A 15930-nucleotide genomic window follows, 5' to 3' on the forward strand; every position below is an offset into this window, starting at 1 on the left:
TTCTGCCCCGATTTCGGCGTGCTTTTAAGATTCGATCTGTAACTGACAAATGATTGGCTGGAAGGTACGGATTTTTATTTTTAATTCTCTTTTTTTTCCCTGGCAAGTATAAACTTTCTTAAATGAGGGCCAATGCAAAAAAGCCGGACATCCCCGTGAAGAAGAGAAAAGCTATCAAGTATATCGCGTTGATATTTTATGCCAGTACTTTGAACTTTCTATTTAAGTAGCATTGTTTAAAACATTGTCATTGAAAAGGTTTCGTGAGAAAAAACCGTGATTTTGTTCATTCGGAAAACGCTGTGCTTTTTTTTTTTTCCTAACTGGGTACTGTCTGCAGATGATTGAAAGTTTGATTGTCCGTTTATGGAGAACGATGCCAGCGGCCTTTTTAGCTGTTTTTTGTACTGTGACAATAGCCACGGGTGGAAGATGTTTGACAACAGGAATTCTGATGATTGATAGGACTAACGGAAAAAATATGAGCAACGAAACGTCTTTCACGATGACGGACAGAATTTGGTTGAATACCAATGGAAAAGATGACGATTCGTTTGAGTGCGACGAATTTGATGCTGTTGATCAAGGAAAAACTAGTCAGTATTTACCAAGATGTAAATGTACAAAAGAAGCTTCAACGTTTAGCTATTTTAATGGTAAATGGACATGTGTTGAAAATGAAGAGTTCCGCGAAGGAGAGGGTAAGTGGAAAAATCGCCTTAAGGGTTGTGTATTTTATTTTTAATCAAAGAATTTCAGGAGAGAGTGGAATTTTATGCCGTCATTAAGTTTCGCTTTTGATCTCCTAAGCTCCCTGAGAGATTAAGAAGACTCAAAAATATAATTTATTTTCTCAAAATATCTGGGAATAGAAAATCCTGGTTACAAAATGGTGATGTAATTGTAACAACTTTATTTAAAGGGGGTAACACACGATAGTAATTCAACTGATGAATTAGTGGCCTTCAATGCAAAAAGTATCACAATTGAGATTAAAATATGTTCGAGGATTTTAAAACTGGTCGAGAGGTGTGTAAGAATGACATCAAATCCTCATAAATTATGATAAATTCTGACCAGGGGGTTTGAATAATGCAAGTTAGCGTTTGTAAGTTTGGGGCTTTTTTTAAAAAAAACCAGTAAGAGTCGTATTTTTTAGGAATCATGTCACAAAAAATGTATTTGTAAGAACCCTGTCACAAAAGCTATTCTCAACCACAACAATACTGGTTAAAGATATTGGATGATTATGATAGCCTTGTCTCTCCAGAACAAAAAAGAGAATGAGTTGATCTTTGGCATAAAGAACACGAAAGAATTTTTGAAACTTTTCTTAGGACTTGTTTAAAAATGAACTAGCTATTTGGAATTTTTAGAAATTCAGATTGTGTCTAGAGTTGAATCTAGCGACATTTGAATCACCGATAGGAAAAAAATCCCTGATCTTCGACTGAATTATCTATCTTCATGGTCCACCAGTTTTACGCTTTTAATGGAAAAATCATTGCGGTTTGTCGATATCTTCAAAGACAATCGTGTGTCGAAATCTGCCGATTATTGATATATAGGACTTATAGGATATATTTTTATTGATAACGATTTCCATCGATTCTTCTGAAAAGAATTAGTCATTGTTATCAAGGGAACATACTCGTTTCCTTTCCGAAATCAATGTTAAAATTTAAAAATCTTATTTCTTATTTGGACCCAGCTGTATGATTGTTTTTGATAAAAGATTTGGAACGATTTGGAAGGCTGTGTAGGGCCATAGAATGATGATAACTTTTTATGACTGAGTTGAGTGAGATATTCACTGAGTCAAATAGTGTAAAGTGCATATATGGTAGGTGTGTGTGTGTGTGTGTGTGTGTGTGTGTGTGTGTGTGTGTGTGTGTGTGTGTGTGTGTGTGTGTGTGTGTGGGGGGGTGGGGGGGGGGGGGCTAATAAAATGACACTGTTCTAAGTTCGTCCTTTCCTTTTCCTCTCCATTTTTCGCCCGTCCTCCCCATAGGAGTGATAGATAGGTTGTGATTCTTAGTGAAACTAATCAATTTTGAACAGACTGCAGATTTCTCTTTTCGATGGAGCGTGATGACGACCCAATAAGAATTCTGCGGGACGGCGAGGAAAAGGCGATATTTTTACCAGGTGGAGACTGTTATATTAATGCGTCAACTTCAGAGTACCTGGACTGTGGAAAATGGCGTCCAGTCGATGACATGAGTGCGTTGAACAAATTAAGTTTACACAAGGGGTCCACGGACAGTTACAGTTTAAAGGTAAGCTCCTTGACATCTACCGTAGAATGTCATTGGTATGACACTTGGATAGAAGCTATTCTGGCTGTTTATACTAAGAAAAAGTTGCGAAGAGGTTGCGATGATTTTGTTCTTGCGGAAGTTCTGCACTGAAAATGTCACATTGATCACAAAATAGCATTGTGAAAGAAATTATTTTAGCGAGAGGTTTTTCAATCATATCTATCTAAACATGTTTACCAAAAGGAACACGGTCTCTTCGTGCAAATTCATGATCTGAAGAAAAAGTTTTGTGGTTTACTTGGATATGATTATATTTTTTCAACTTTTGGCCACATGGATAAAAAATCCAGAAAAGAAAAGCTGAGTGAAATTTATTTTTGACACATTTGTTGATACCGTTGTACGCTTCATATACAAATCTTAACCCTTCCTAATTTTCACTATTTTGTTTCTCAGGTTGGCGGTTCGAATTTCTCTACTTTCCTCAACGGCCGTGTTATAAAACTTGGTTTGACGTGTCTTCCGCCTGTTGGGAAACCATGTTTGTTGTTTAAGCTTAGAGGATCCGAAAGGTGTAAGTTGAGTTGGCTTTGCATATTCAACATTGTAAACAGATTAAACTAAAGTGTCCCCTTTACATCTACTTTATGGACTTGGCCATTTTTTATTCCCTTCTGTAGGTTCATTTTTTGAGACACATTCCACACCAACACAAGCAGTGTATGCCTCTCCATTCAAGCCACCTGAAACTCATGATGACCTCTTACCAGTGGAATTCTATTTATATACACCAACTCAAAGTGTCAGCCCTACGTCCATAGTATCAGCTGTTGCTAAGGAAAAGCACTCATTTAAACCGAGCCAAACTATACCCCTCTCCGCCATACCTGCTCTCGAAGAAGTTGCTCCACTCTCTGTCAATGGAATGCCTTTGATTACTTCTTTTCGCAAAACTGTACTCTCGCCGAAACTAACTTCTCATACAGTTGACTTTTCTTCTTCTCCATTTGTCGACGAGAGGGTTGAGTCTCGACGAATGATTTCAATTTCTAAAACGGAGACGATTAAGATGATTTCTGCACCTAAATCAATTTTTGACGCAAGTGACAGTACTGGAATGAATGGTGTACCAATTCTGCGTAGCAAAAAAAAGGTAAGGTAGCCCTTTTAGAATTTTTGAGGTTAATTTTTTCCAGCTCCAAGCAGTATTACTAAATTTACCCCAACATTTCGTGGCAGAATCTCAACATATGACGTTCTGGATGAAGGCTTACATGTTAGAGATATTTCAAACCCAAAATATCATAAATTTCTCGAAAATTCTTGCTATAAAAGATAGACTTGCATTTTGCCTGAGAATATCACATTTACTTCAGTCAAAGAAATGAAAAAGAAAAAGCTACCTTGTCCTGTACATGTCAAAAGTCTAGAGATGTAATTTCAAAGATTCCCTTGTGGCTGGCGATATTTTAACAAATATACGTCGAAAAACATACGTATTTCACATAAGTAACACCCAATACTAAGGCTGACATGTGTTTTTTTTTTTAACTTACCAAACTCTTATTGAATAATGAATCAGTATTGTCAGGGGAGCTTATATGCAAATCACTTTTTGAGTTTATCTCGCTGACTAAATCTCCCTCTTTCCAGTTTTATTCGCCACATAAAATCGAAAAGTTTAGAATGAAGAAAATACTCCCGGAGTGACATACATATTTTTTTTGTGAAATGTTCAGCAGGCAACCGTGGACGATACTCCTACTCTTGTACGTTGGATCAGCGATGATCTGACCGGCCCAAAATAACGAATATGAAATATAAATATAGAGGCAAGACCGATATAACGTAGATAAGTAAATTTTAAGACGGAGCATTATATTTCGGCTGGCCAAACCAGCCTTCTTCAGGTGCAGTGGGAATTAACAGAGAATTGGGGTGATGCTTCATAGATAGCTGTATGATGTAACAGCGGAAATATGTAAAACTAATTTGATTGACAATGAGATAACAATAAAAATAGAAATAGTGAGCAAAAATAGAAATGAAGTGAGGTAAATTGGATAAATAACTAGAAACTAATAAACCTAACTCTAAATGTAAACCTACTACAACGGCAGAACACTTCATTTCCTCTCCTAACCACTCTGCTCACGACATGGAGCTAATCGCTATCGAAAAAGTGTTTTCCAAGAGAGACTAGATACGCAAGGCCAGGGAAGCTTTTTTAATTTCAAGAGGCAACGCTATTTATCCAGATGGCCTTAACGCTCGCGAAGAAATGTATTAGTTTCTAGTTATTTATCCAATTTACCTTACTTCATTTCTATTTTTGCTCACTATTTCTATTTTTTTTGTTATCTCATTGTCAATCAAATTAGCTGCACCTGAGAAGGCTGGTTTGGCCAGCCGAAATATAGTGCTCCGTCTTAAAATTTACTTATCTACATTGTATCGGTCTTGCCTCTTTCTTTATATTTCATATAGTTTTTCATCGACAGATCATGAGACTTAGCTTAATTCTGCTTTAATTTACATTATCATCGAGTCTAATGTTGAAGAGTCCCCTCTACGATGATAGGTGATGGTTTTGTATTTTTACCATTTTCTAGAAAAAATCGACCCCAAGTCATCGTAGTCGCACCATCGACTCCATCATAGTGACAGCTGTGATCCCGGGAACCCTTGCGGGGTTATTCGTCATTCTTGTCTCGGTTCTGCTGTTGTTTCTTGCTCGTCGGATGGGTCATTTAGTGTAAGTATTTAGGATTAATGTCGGTATCTAAGCAACTGCACACTTACCCCTCCCCTAACTCACTCAACAACAGTTAACTGATAACAAGTTAGGGTTAATGTTGCGTTAGGGTCGGAGTAGATGCATAGTATTTGAGTGTGCGTGTTTTTTTTAATAATTCTTCAATTCTAGTTCTGGACAAAATTGAGACACCATGTACTTGTTTTTTGTTTTTGTTTTTTTTTTTTTTGCAGACGTGTTGCAGCCGAGAGAGACGAAAATGCGGAAGGTTTGTTAATAACATAATTATGAATTTAATTTCGAAAGTATTCAGGGACTCCATCGGTGTAGCTTCAATAATGATTTCCGTGATTGGCCGAGAAAACTCAAGCTATCTGTTCAATTCCTCGAAAACCAATCGTAGCCAGGTCACTCGCAGTTTTCCATCCTGTTACCGTTTTGACTGTTTTGTTTTTCATCTTTTCAAACGGCAAAGCAAGAATTTATCTCAGCTCAGGCTACATGGTAGTAGAATGTTTATTTTCAAGTTTTACATTAAAATAGTGAAGTTTTAAGAATACTCTATATAAACAAGCTTACAGATAACTCAAAAAATTTGTTTCATTCTCCTTAAGTAGAAGAAGTTCAGCCGTCCATTAGCGAGGTAAGCTGGTTGTGTCTTAAAGTATTTTCTATTTATTGGTTACCTATTAAAAACTTTCACTGTTTCAGTGACAGTGGTACTTGTACGATGTTGGTCCGGCTACTTCTGAGTTATTTATTATTATTATTATTTATTTTTATTTTTTACCAGGTATTTAAATTAACCTTAGCTAAGGACCCCTTAACTGATCCATTATAAGCAAACTGCATGAAGCGCAGTATCGAAAAAGCGCAAGTAAGCAAGTCACGGTTGGTTTTGGTTTTGCGACTGAGCGTGTTTTTTGTCTCAATACCTAAGTGAGGCAAAACAAATCCAATGTTGTCTTGGGTTACTTTAAGCGCTCGATTGAAAGTTGATCTGTTTACTTATTCACGCCGCGGAATTACTCAATGCCCTTGAGGTGCGCAGGTCTGAGGTAGCCACTTACTTAGTACTCGGTTGCCACTTTTTCAGGATCATACCATTCATGGGAGTGAAGAAAATCTCTCGGCGGAAAATTTCTCTGTTTACGAGTTGGCAGAAATGGGAAGTTCGTCAAGTGTCACTGAAAATCAGGCTTCAGGTAAGAACTTTTTTTTGTCTGTCCTCATCTGGAGAAAATGTTTTTAAAAACATCTTTTTTAACATTTCTATGTAGTTACAAGTCCAATTTGAACTCTAGCATAAACAACTCAACACCTGTTGGAGGCTGGAAACAGTTACGTGTAACAGTCCCCAGATGTTAGCACTGTTGGCAGAAATGTCCACAACACTGCAGAGTTCCTCCGGATATTAGAAGTCTCTGAGAGAAAGCGATCAAATTGGTGAGATAAACTGTTAAATAACAAGTAATTACTTTTTCTATGCAATATGAAGAAAATTGGCGATGGAATTGTACCATATAAAGAAATAATTAGCAATATGAACTCTTCTAACGAAAAACCAGGTTGCTTTCTACCGCTCTCTCGAATCCCGTCTTCCTTTCTCTCCGAAAAGTGAATTCGGGTCAGGAGCACGGGCTCAAATTCGGTAACAGCGGCTACGGTTATCTTGCCCAGCTTGTAGTTTCAGAACGCGAACGGACGAACGAATCAGCAAAAGAAAGAAAGAAAACTACGGGAGCAGGAACGAACTAACAAAAAAATTAAAGAATTAATCATTTGACCCTTAAGAGTGACTAACATCTAATTCTGCGTAGGGGGGGGGGGGGGGGAATTTCAAGATTTTGGGGAACCATCGTCGCCAACAGAGTATAAATGGGGTATTGTGTAAAAATTGACTGAAAATCAACTAACAGTGAGGGAGGGCGGATCATGAAAATATTACAGAGCCTTAGGGGAGGATCTAGTAAATTTTACTACGACACAGCCCTGGGGGCGCCCCTCCCCTAACCCCTAAGCGATAAATAACGACCGTTGGCTTCTACAATTTAAACTGTTCACTACAATTATTCTCAGAAAAAAGTCGTAGATGGAGGGAAAAAAAGGAGCAGAAAGAACGACAAGATAGGGAGGAAGAGAGAAGAGTAAAGAACATTAAAAGATAAAAAAACAAAAAATATTGCAAGGAAAACACAAGAGAAAATCCCAAATGAAGAGAATACGACCGCAGACAAAAAATAAAAAAAGCACAGACATTCTGAGCCGAAAAAAAAAAAAAAAAAAAAACAATATAAAAGAAAGCCACAGGAGGAAGTGAGAGAAAAGGAACATTGGCTTTAACCGAAGGCTTTGAGAGTTTGGAGCAAAAACAGCGTTGGCTGGATTTAGTTTATACCAAGTTAGTTAATTTTTTTTGCTATTTTATTTTACTTGAGAAGGTTTTAATTTTGTTTACGATCTCGTAAAATAGATAATCTGTTTTTCTGCCCTCTAGACACAACGACGATAAAGAAATTTGTTTTAGATAGCTAGTAAATTTGATTACACTATTCCAATTTCATGAGTGTGCTTCATAACTCCATTGTGCACGACGTAAGCAAACAAGTGCCTCCAGAGAACATCTTCTCTGCGATTGACTTCGGAATTTCACATGTAAACTTCCTTTCAAGCGTGCTTCGAGTTTCAAAATTTTCAAGATGACTTGTCCACTAAATTTTGAAAGACCATTTGGAGCTCAAAATGACGAGTAACTGAATATTCTAAAGAATATATGAATTTCAGATTTTCGTTGTGTTTCATTCTAAAGAATACTCGATTGGAAAACAATGGACATTGTTAACAAGCCTTGACAATTTTTGATTACTGAAGCATCAGCACTCTTCATGAGTGTCGATTTCGGAATATTTTAAAGATATGTTAATTGAAGTCATCCGTCGCTCTTCCCGCCAAAATAATAAAAAAAAGTGCATAAAAATGCAATGTGAATTCGGCGCGAAAATTTAAAGGATTAGGATTAGAGGATACTTCTTAATTTCTGATCGTCAGTAACCGTATGACGCCATCAGTGTAAAATAAAAAACCTCGCTTCGTGCTGAAACAATTGGAAGTTTGCAAACATCTACTACATCTAGTTTAGGATAAGATAAAGTTAAACGGTTTCCAGTTTTGATTGTCATCAAAAATTAAGAGAAGTTCTAATGGAAGGAATTTCTCTAATAGCGATAGAATCTCGGCTTTGTGTTAAAAATAGGCCTTATTTGTTTTTGTTCTTCAATTTTTATTTCGACCATTCGACAATTAGAAGTTTACGTATGATGGACGATCCTCGCAGTAGATAGCGCTATTTGAGCAATAGCGAAATTCAGACCTGAAAAAAATCAGGCCTGTACGGGACTCGAACCACTGACCTCTGCGATACTAGTGCAGCGCTCTAACCAATTGAGCTAACAAGCCAACTGAGAGCAGGCCGTTAAGTTGATTCGTAATGAACCCGTGAAAGTGATGAATGAGATAGAATAAATATATGAAAATCATATATTTTGAACTGCGGTATTTGATACGTATGATGGACGATCCTCGCTCAATTGGTTAGAGCGCTGCACTAGTATCGCAGAGGTCAGTGGTTCGAGTCCCGTACAGGCCTGATTTTTTTCAGGTCTGAATTTCGCTATTGCTCAAATAGCGCTATCTACTGCGAGGATCGTCCATCATACGTATCAAATACCGCAGTTCAAAATATATGATTTTCATATATTTATTCTATCTCAATTAGAAGTTTGTTTAAACAATAATTAATATATGTTTGAACATAAATAGGAGACAAAGGTGACTTGCTAGTTCAGTAACAAAACGGTTTGCTTCATCGCAAGCTGTCTTAGAATTCTGAAAGGAAAATCGGCCTGCATCATGCCTGCTTGTAAGAATTTAGCCGTTTTATTACGGATTACTGAAACATGTTCTCTTCGCTGACGAGGCTGGAAAAAAATTGCACTTCAAGTATTGGAAAAGTAGGGAAAAGTATGGAAAAAAATTGCAGTTCTAGATTTCGCATTCTGGCATGCAGCTATTCTGGAAGCCTCACAATTACATTTTTACTCACAAAAAGTACTAAACAACCATAGTAACTTAAATATTCACTCTTCGCAAGATATTGCTGAATTTTAAGGGAAGCTAATGCAAAGTTAAAAATGTTAATAAAAAGGTGTTGAAGTAAATGTGCAAGATTCCCATGTAACCCCTACATAGACTGGGGCGGATCCAAGATTTAGTCAAGGGGGCTCCGAGGGGGGTTCGGAGAATTGTCCCCCTCCGGAGGGGTCCGAGATTTTGAAAATTAGGTCTTCGGAAACATGATTTCCAGCGTTCTGAGGGAAAATTTAGGGGGGGGGGGGTTCGACCGAACCATCCGAACCACCCCTGGGTCCGCCATAGGTACATTATGCATACAGTTCTTAAATGAAAAAGTAAAATGGCAAAAACAATAGATTATCTTGGGATTGCGGCTTTGTATTAGAATAGTATAGTTCATAGAGAAATCTTTTCGATTCTTCTCTTGCCAAAACAGGCAAACAGTAATTTTGTAGTTGCTTGAAAAAAATTTAAGTATGATATTCAGAACTTTTTAGTGAATGACGAATAATAAAAAGAACTATAATGTTAACATTTGAGATTTAAGCAAGTTGTTATGTGTCTCTTCCACTGTTGTTAACACCAAGGTGTTCTAGAACTAAAGATTAAGTGCAATTTCAGGAAATTTGCATTTGTTTTCCAGCTCGATTAGCTCTTTAGTTATTCTGAGTAAATGTTACCTCTCCTGTATTACTAGATTACGCTGTGAATTAGGTTTAACTTTTATTTTTGATAATAAAGCTGTTGTTGTTGTCGAAGAAACAGCCATTACTCGTAATATTTGTGCAATGTTATTCAATTCGGCTGTCCCATTTTTTCTTCCAGGATGTTTTACTGGTGTCAAGCAAGCAACAGTCGGATTTCCAGGGACATTCTTTTGCTTGTACCTTGCAAAAGTAAGGTACAAGCAAGTGACCCCCTTGGTGTCAGCAGCAGTTATCGCTAAGACAGTTGCCCTTTTTGAACTCAAGTAATTCAAGTGCGGTGGTTTACCGAACTTTCATACCAGATTACGCCATCTTGAATACAATGTGTTGTTTTTCACTTTTTTCTCAAATTGTTCTTTAATAAAACTCCGTTCATTGAGTTTCAAATTTCCCGCCAAAATACGCATGTGCTAGGTTTTAAAATTTGCTTCTCTATAACATCTGTTTGGAAATATTTAAATTTTCCTGCCAAAAGACTTAGAAAATATACGGCGCTTTCAAATACGCATGCGCCAAATTTTTTTTAAAAAAAGAAAATCTGAATTCTTTTTTGATCATTCTCATTAGTAATATATATTGTGTTGTCAATAAAAAGCTATGTTCAATGTGCGTGTCTCATCTTTTATCCACCTTTGTTCAATAAAATAGTCAAACAGCGATGTAAAGTGTCTATTTTTGAATATCACTTTTATTATTCCATTCACTTTTTAAAGGTTAGCTATGTGATTGAAAGGTGTCGACAAAAAAATGCTCAAAAAGACTTTTGGCGGGAAAATTTGGGTGAATTTGCACAAAGTTTCCCCTGGCAAATTTTCTCAGAAATTTTAAAAAAGTGCCCCTTAAGATTTCTCTCTGATGTTTAAAAAATTCCCGCCAAAGATAGCATTGAACCCTCTCGTACTAAATCTGTTGAGCTTAAATTTTAAACTTGAGGTTCTTAATAAAATTTCTCCAAATAGTTTCCAACTGAAATTCAAAACTTTCTGTACGAGAGAACAATACTGTTAATGAAAATAACATGACAAGCTTTCCAAAATGGCGAGTATTTGAAAATTTGCTTTTCAAGTTCAAAACTTTCACGTCAAACATATTTGAATTCGTAAGTCTCGTAAATCTTGGTGTAAGAACCGTGGTCATAACCAAATTATTGCACTCTTGTTTTAATTTGCAAAACTACCTGCTGCGACCTTAAGATTACAGACAAAACAATTTGCAACCTTTTTCTTTATTTTGGCTTTCTATATTTACAACTCTTGAGTTGTTAAACCGAGCTCCGCAACAAAAGTGCATTCTCAAATTTGAAAAAAAATTTGTCATTGGATTTTTGAATCGAGAATAACGTTGCTAATACCAATTGCTTCTAACTTTAGCGGCTTTAGTTTGGTTTGTTTTGACTGAAATATTCATGCCCAAACTTTGGGAAAAAATACAACTCATTGCAATTTCGTTTCTCAGCTTGTCACGTTATCTTCACAAACTACAAAAATAATATTAACTGTTTATGTTGCAAGGGACAAGATATTAACAATTTTCCTTTATTTTTTTTTTTTTAATTTACGCTCGTCGGCCAATTAATCACCCCTTGAGACTTGACAAAGCTGAAAGTGTCATTTCAAGTTTTCAGTTGTCCCTTGTAACACATTAACTTAGTAAGTAACCTGCAGTAATTAAAAATGATTGTCTGGATTCAACAACTTTTTAAGAAAAGACTAATCGCCAACGTGTTTAATGGAAAACAATTCAGACTGTTAAAATTATTTTTGTCATAAAAAGTAAACGTTTTTGAATTGCATTAGAATAAAAAACATTCTATAAATTATACGCGAAAAAATCAAAATTCGATCGAACAACATATGAATCGCTCAAAGGGAGCCATCGTACAGTTTTCGGTTAGAGACTAGCGGAGATCAACATAGAATTAGTAAAATATTTAAGATAAGCGGGGAATCTTAGCACAGGAACATGAATTCACGAAACACGACCCCGTGTGATGATGTGAACAGGCAAATTTGCAGAATATAGTCTTGGCAAGAAATCAGGGAGAAATTAAAACGATTTATCCATCATTAGATTTGTTCCTCCTGCTCGGAAATACGTTAAAATCTTGGGACCATTGTTCAACGCACTCCAGCTAAAAAGTCAGAATTGACAAATAATTTTGAAACAAGGATTTTCCATCTGTGAATTTTGAAAAATGACTGATTTCTTTTAACTTTTTCTATTAAAAATCATCGTCGTGGAATTTTTCGACATTGTTGTTGAGTGTTTAAACACAATATTTAAAGAGATATTGAAATACGTCAAGTCATGATGTAGGCTTCTTACAGTTCTAAGTATAAAATTCGAGATTGTAGTATGGCGGTGTCAACGTGAATCGATTTATGTTTAGAGACGACTCTAGCTTGACTTGGTGTTTCAACTGTATCGTTCGAAATTTAAATGGAGTGTCCAATTGAAATTAACATATATTTTACCAACTTTGAAATTGAAAATTATCGATCAAAGATGATGTACTTACCACTCATGTTCGCTCAGAAAGGAATAAATGACTTATGGTTTGTCAATAAAAAAGGAGAGATTGAAACAACTTTTAAAAGAAAAACTCATTAAGTATATTGGCTTAAGAAAGTACAGTGGATATTTTTATACATTTAATTTGCTCGAGACTGGAATTTGTTGATCAAAGAGGATTGAATTGCAGCTCATGAGCGCTCAGTTATGAATGAATAACTTCCTTGTGGCTTTTCAACAAAACATGTGGAGATCTAAATTTAATTTTGCTGGAGAAAATTCAAGTCATTTGGCTGTACGAAATAATTGGGAAATTATGATATATAAAATAAAAACAAAAAGCAAGTTTTGAATGATAAATGGTCAGAAGATTCAATGAACTAGCAGCAGTCTGTGCCTTACGGACTTCAGTTTCAAATGGAGATTTGGTGGATGAAATTATTAAAACTGTTACTATTTATCTGAAAAATCTATTACTGTACGTCGTAAACTTTAATTAGGAGCGCAAAACCATTCACCAGGTCAGAGTCCTTCGGGAGATTGGAAGAGAAGATTATGAAAAAAGGGTTTCAGTCATCCGGAATGCGTCATTTGTGATAGAAACAGTTTTAAAACAATAAATCTATTATTGAATTTGTTCATCTAGGAAACATGTTAAAATTCAAGGCCATCGATCAACGCAAATCAGCCAACAAGCCAGGATCGAAAAAGTAATTTCACGGTGACGTTTTGAAGTCTGGAGTTTTGAGAAAGAATCATGATCAATATTTATCAAGAAGAGCCATCCTTCCGAGATAATTTGGATAGAGTTATTGATTGGAGAAATCAAATCATATGTAGAAATTGAGAAAAGTTATACCAATTTATACGTCTAATAGTTACAGGGAAATAATTTGAGATGACAGTGTGTCCAATTGGTCCGTATCAAACGATTTACTTTGACAATGTTACGTAGTGGTGTCCTCAGTGCTTCAGAAAATAATTTAGCTTAAATTGGATCCGACTGGGTGTGGTACAGCTATATCTGTGGATGAAGTCGATAAGTGATTGTCTCGTTGAAATTTGCAGGATTTTTATCTGCCTTGATATTGGAGTTTATTGATTAAAAATGATATACTTTCCGCTCATGTTTGCTTGGTAATAAGTAAAAGGCTTAATGTGGCTTGTCAGCATAAATGCAGAGATGGAAACATATTTGTTACAGAAAAATTCAAGTCTGCTGACTTAAAATACTTAGAAAATTTTGGTGTGGTCAAAAGAGGTTGTTTGGAGAGGTAAATAATCAAACGATTCGTCAGTCGTCTAACAGCAATTGGTGCCTTATGAATTTCAGTTGCTACAAGAGATTCGGCAAATAAAAGTGTCAAACATTTTCCATCTGGATAACTGAAAAATCTCATCACGTTACGTTCTAAAATTTGGGAGCACAAAACAATTTAGCAGGTAATAATCCATGAAGATTGTCAGGCGTTACTATACAAAACGATTTTGACAGAAAAAAAAAATTATTAAACAGTGTATCAGATATCTAGAAATTATCAGCACTAGAAAAAAATTTTGAGAACGCAAAACGACTTGGAAGATGAAAGTTCTAAGTAGCCCCCTAGATTTCAGTGAGCCAAATAGATCGTAATATAGATTATAATTTTTGAATCTGAAAAACGACCTATGGCCAGACAATGATTTTTTTATGGAGGAATTCTCCCTTTCGTTGAGGCCCCCGAGGCCTGTTGTGATGCGAATGCTAGCGAAAGTTCTTCTCTCCTCAAGATACCACACTTACACCTTGGTATGTATTTTTTCATGGAGAATTTCTCAAATAAAGCTTGGCTTTTGAAGTGTTCAGTTTGTCATTGTGGAATGTTTTAAGGGTGACAATAGGCATGCGACATTTCAACTATTGTTATAAATTCTTGAAATTTAAACCACCGAAATCAGGCAAAGTTTTTGTAATAATATAATATTCCAATTTTGATCGTGTCATTAGTATCAGTGTCATTTGCATAGGCGCAAAACTCAGTGTAACATTAAAAGCCATTCCACTCAAACATGATGGGTGGCTTTCGAGTCTTCCCTGAAATAGGAGCCGAACTCCAAGTATTACGTTTATGCGAAAATTGTAATAAATTGTACGAAAATTTCTTGAACAATTACGACCCCAATTCACCGGACAAAGACATACTTTCGTGCAAGGCAGTCATGAACAAGAATTCTATAAAGGGGACTTAAAACAAAGAAGACAGTTCAATTTATCTCAGGCTCCACTTCAGGGAAAAAATCAACAGAAGCCACAAAAAAATAAATGGTGGTTCAGTTGGCCAGTTTGCTTGTTGAAATTGGATAAGATTAGCCTCCGTCACTGCGTTTGATTTCTATGCAACTTTAGTACAAAACCAACAGGATTTTAAAATTTGATACGAAGAAGCCTCTAGTATTCTTAAAGAGTGCCCTTTTAAGCGCTTGATTATCAAACCACCATTTTCACGGTATAAATACAGTGTTTTTACATTAAACCTTATCTGTCGTCGTCCTCTCCTTAACCATTGTAGGAAGCCTCAAATAAATCCAGTGAATTCCTTTGTCAGTCTTCCCTCTCTCTTGTTCTTTGGAATGAGCCAAACTTGTTAGTCATGAAAAAATCCAGGTTTAAACCACCTTTCTTTATGTTAAACGACGCATTTGATCTAGAATTTCTTTACTTTGCTTAAAATGCATTTATAACTTAGAGCATTTTACATTTTTGCGTTTTTGACTGCAAGCGACAAGTTACACGTGTGCTACAAAATTTTCAGGACCTCGCCGCGCAAAGGAAAAATGAATTATTGTTGTATTATGTAAGTTTGAGAATCAAACGATACGGCATTAGCCGAACGAGAGCGAAAAACTGGCCGAATAAACTAGCACTTTCAACTAATGCATTAGCTAACGTTCAAAGGTTCTCTTTACAGGATTCAACTACAGCTTTGAGGTAGTTGCGCGAACGTTTCTACTCACCGCTGTCTGGACAAACATCGAATTTATTTCGTCCAATATTCTCTTCGTTTAGAAACTGGGTGGTGGTCCTTACACCAAGCGGTTCAACATTAGCGTCTTCACATGTCAACAACCTGCATTGTATGACAAAGATTGCAAGAATCTTCATGAATATTGATTGTGCTGTAACCGATCAGATTCATGTTTTGCGACAAACAGATATGAATATTTAAACGCATTATCGTTCAGGTTTTGCTTGAGCATACATACATAAAAGGTAAATGAATGCTGGTTTTTACGATAAAGTTTCCATTATTTGCTCCTTACCATTGGCATCACTGCGTTTCAGTTGGAAAGCCTTTCAGTGGTGAATATTTTTGGGAAATAAAATTTTACGACTAGTAGTGAGGGCAAGAGAATGTTCCCTTGGAGAGGGAAAAGGTTCTAGCATGAAAATGAGAGCTGATGAAATAATTTTCATTTTAATTTATGTTTTGCAGTAATTTTCGTGCGAGCCAAAACCCGAAAAATATTTTCATTTGCGACAGTAAAAAAAAGAAACGAAAAACAAAAAAAACAAAAATCACAAAAC

General features: G+C 36.0%; 1 protein-coding gene and 1 long non-coding RNA gene across 5 annotated transcripts in view; one reads left to right on the forward strand and one right to left on the reverse strand.

The window, feature by feature from the left end:
- LOC111340999 (uncharacterized) lies at positions 1 to 10509 on the forward strand. Its single transcript, XM_088759781.1, has 11 exons — positions 1 to 701; positions 2062 to 2279; positions 2718 to 2835; positions 2942 to 3414; positions 4874 to 5016; positions 5250 to 5284; positions 5634 to 5659; positions 6113 to 6221; positions 6297 to 6462; positions 7096 to 7417; positions 9973 to 10509. The coding sequence occupies exons 1-9, from the start codon at positions 341 to 343 to the stop codon at positions 6311 to 6313; spliced, it is 1500 nt and encodes a 499-aa protein (XP_088615907.1). The 5' UTR covers positions 1 to 340; the 3' UTR covers positions 6314 to 6462; positions 7096 to 7417; positions 9973 to 10509.
- The window catches only part of LOC111341000 (uncharacterized), a 26764-nt gene continuing 16348 nt past the window's right edge, over positions 5515 to 15930 (reverse strand). For 3 of the 4 annotated variants that reach the window (XR_016001089.1, XR_016001090.1, XR_016001088.1), the window contains exons 4-6: positions 15360 to 15472; positions 14880 to 14968; positions 5515 to 6440 (exon numbers count right to left, since the gene is read on the reverse strand). This is a non-coding gene — a long non-coding RNA (uncharacterized LOC111341000). The remainder of the gene's footprint in view (positions 6441 to 14879; positions 14969 to 15359; positions 15473 to 15930) is intronic. The other variant, XR_016001091.1, reaches the window with a different exon arrangement.

Source organism: Stylophora pistillata, chromosome 5 (assembly GCF_964205215.1).
Source record: "Stylophora pistillata chromosome 5, jaStyPist1.2, whole genome shotgun sequence".
NCBI classification, from domain to species: Eukaryota; Metazoa; Cnidaria; class Anthozoa; order Scleractinia; family Pocilloporidae; genus Stylophora; species Stylophora pistillata.

Excerpts from the sequence above, each read along its gene's own strand:
- LOC111340999 (XM_088759781.1), top strand. The coding sequence starts at position 341 with ATGATTGAAAGTTTGATTGTCCGTTTATGGAGAACGATGCCAGCGGCC. Across the intron at positions 2,280-2,717 it reads CGGACAGTTACAGTTTAAAG|GTTGGCGGTTCGAATTTCTC; the intron begins GTAAGCTCCTTG and ends TTTGTTTCTCAG. Across the intron at positions 2,836-2,941 it reads GCTTAGAGGATCCGAAAGGT|GTTCATTTTTTGAGACACAT; the intron begins GTAAGTTGAGTT and ends TCCCTTCTGTAG.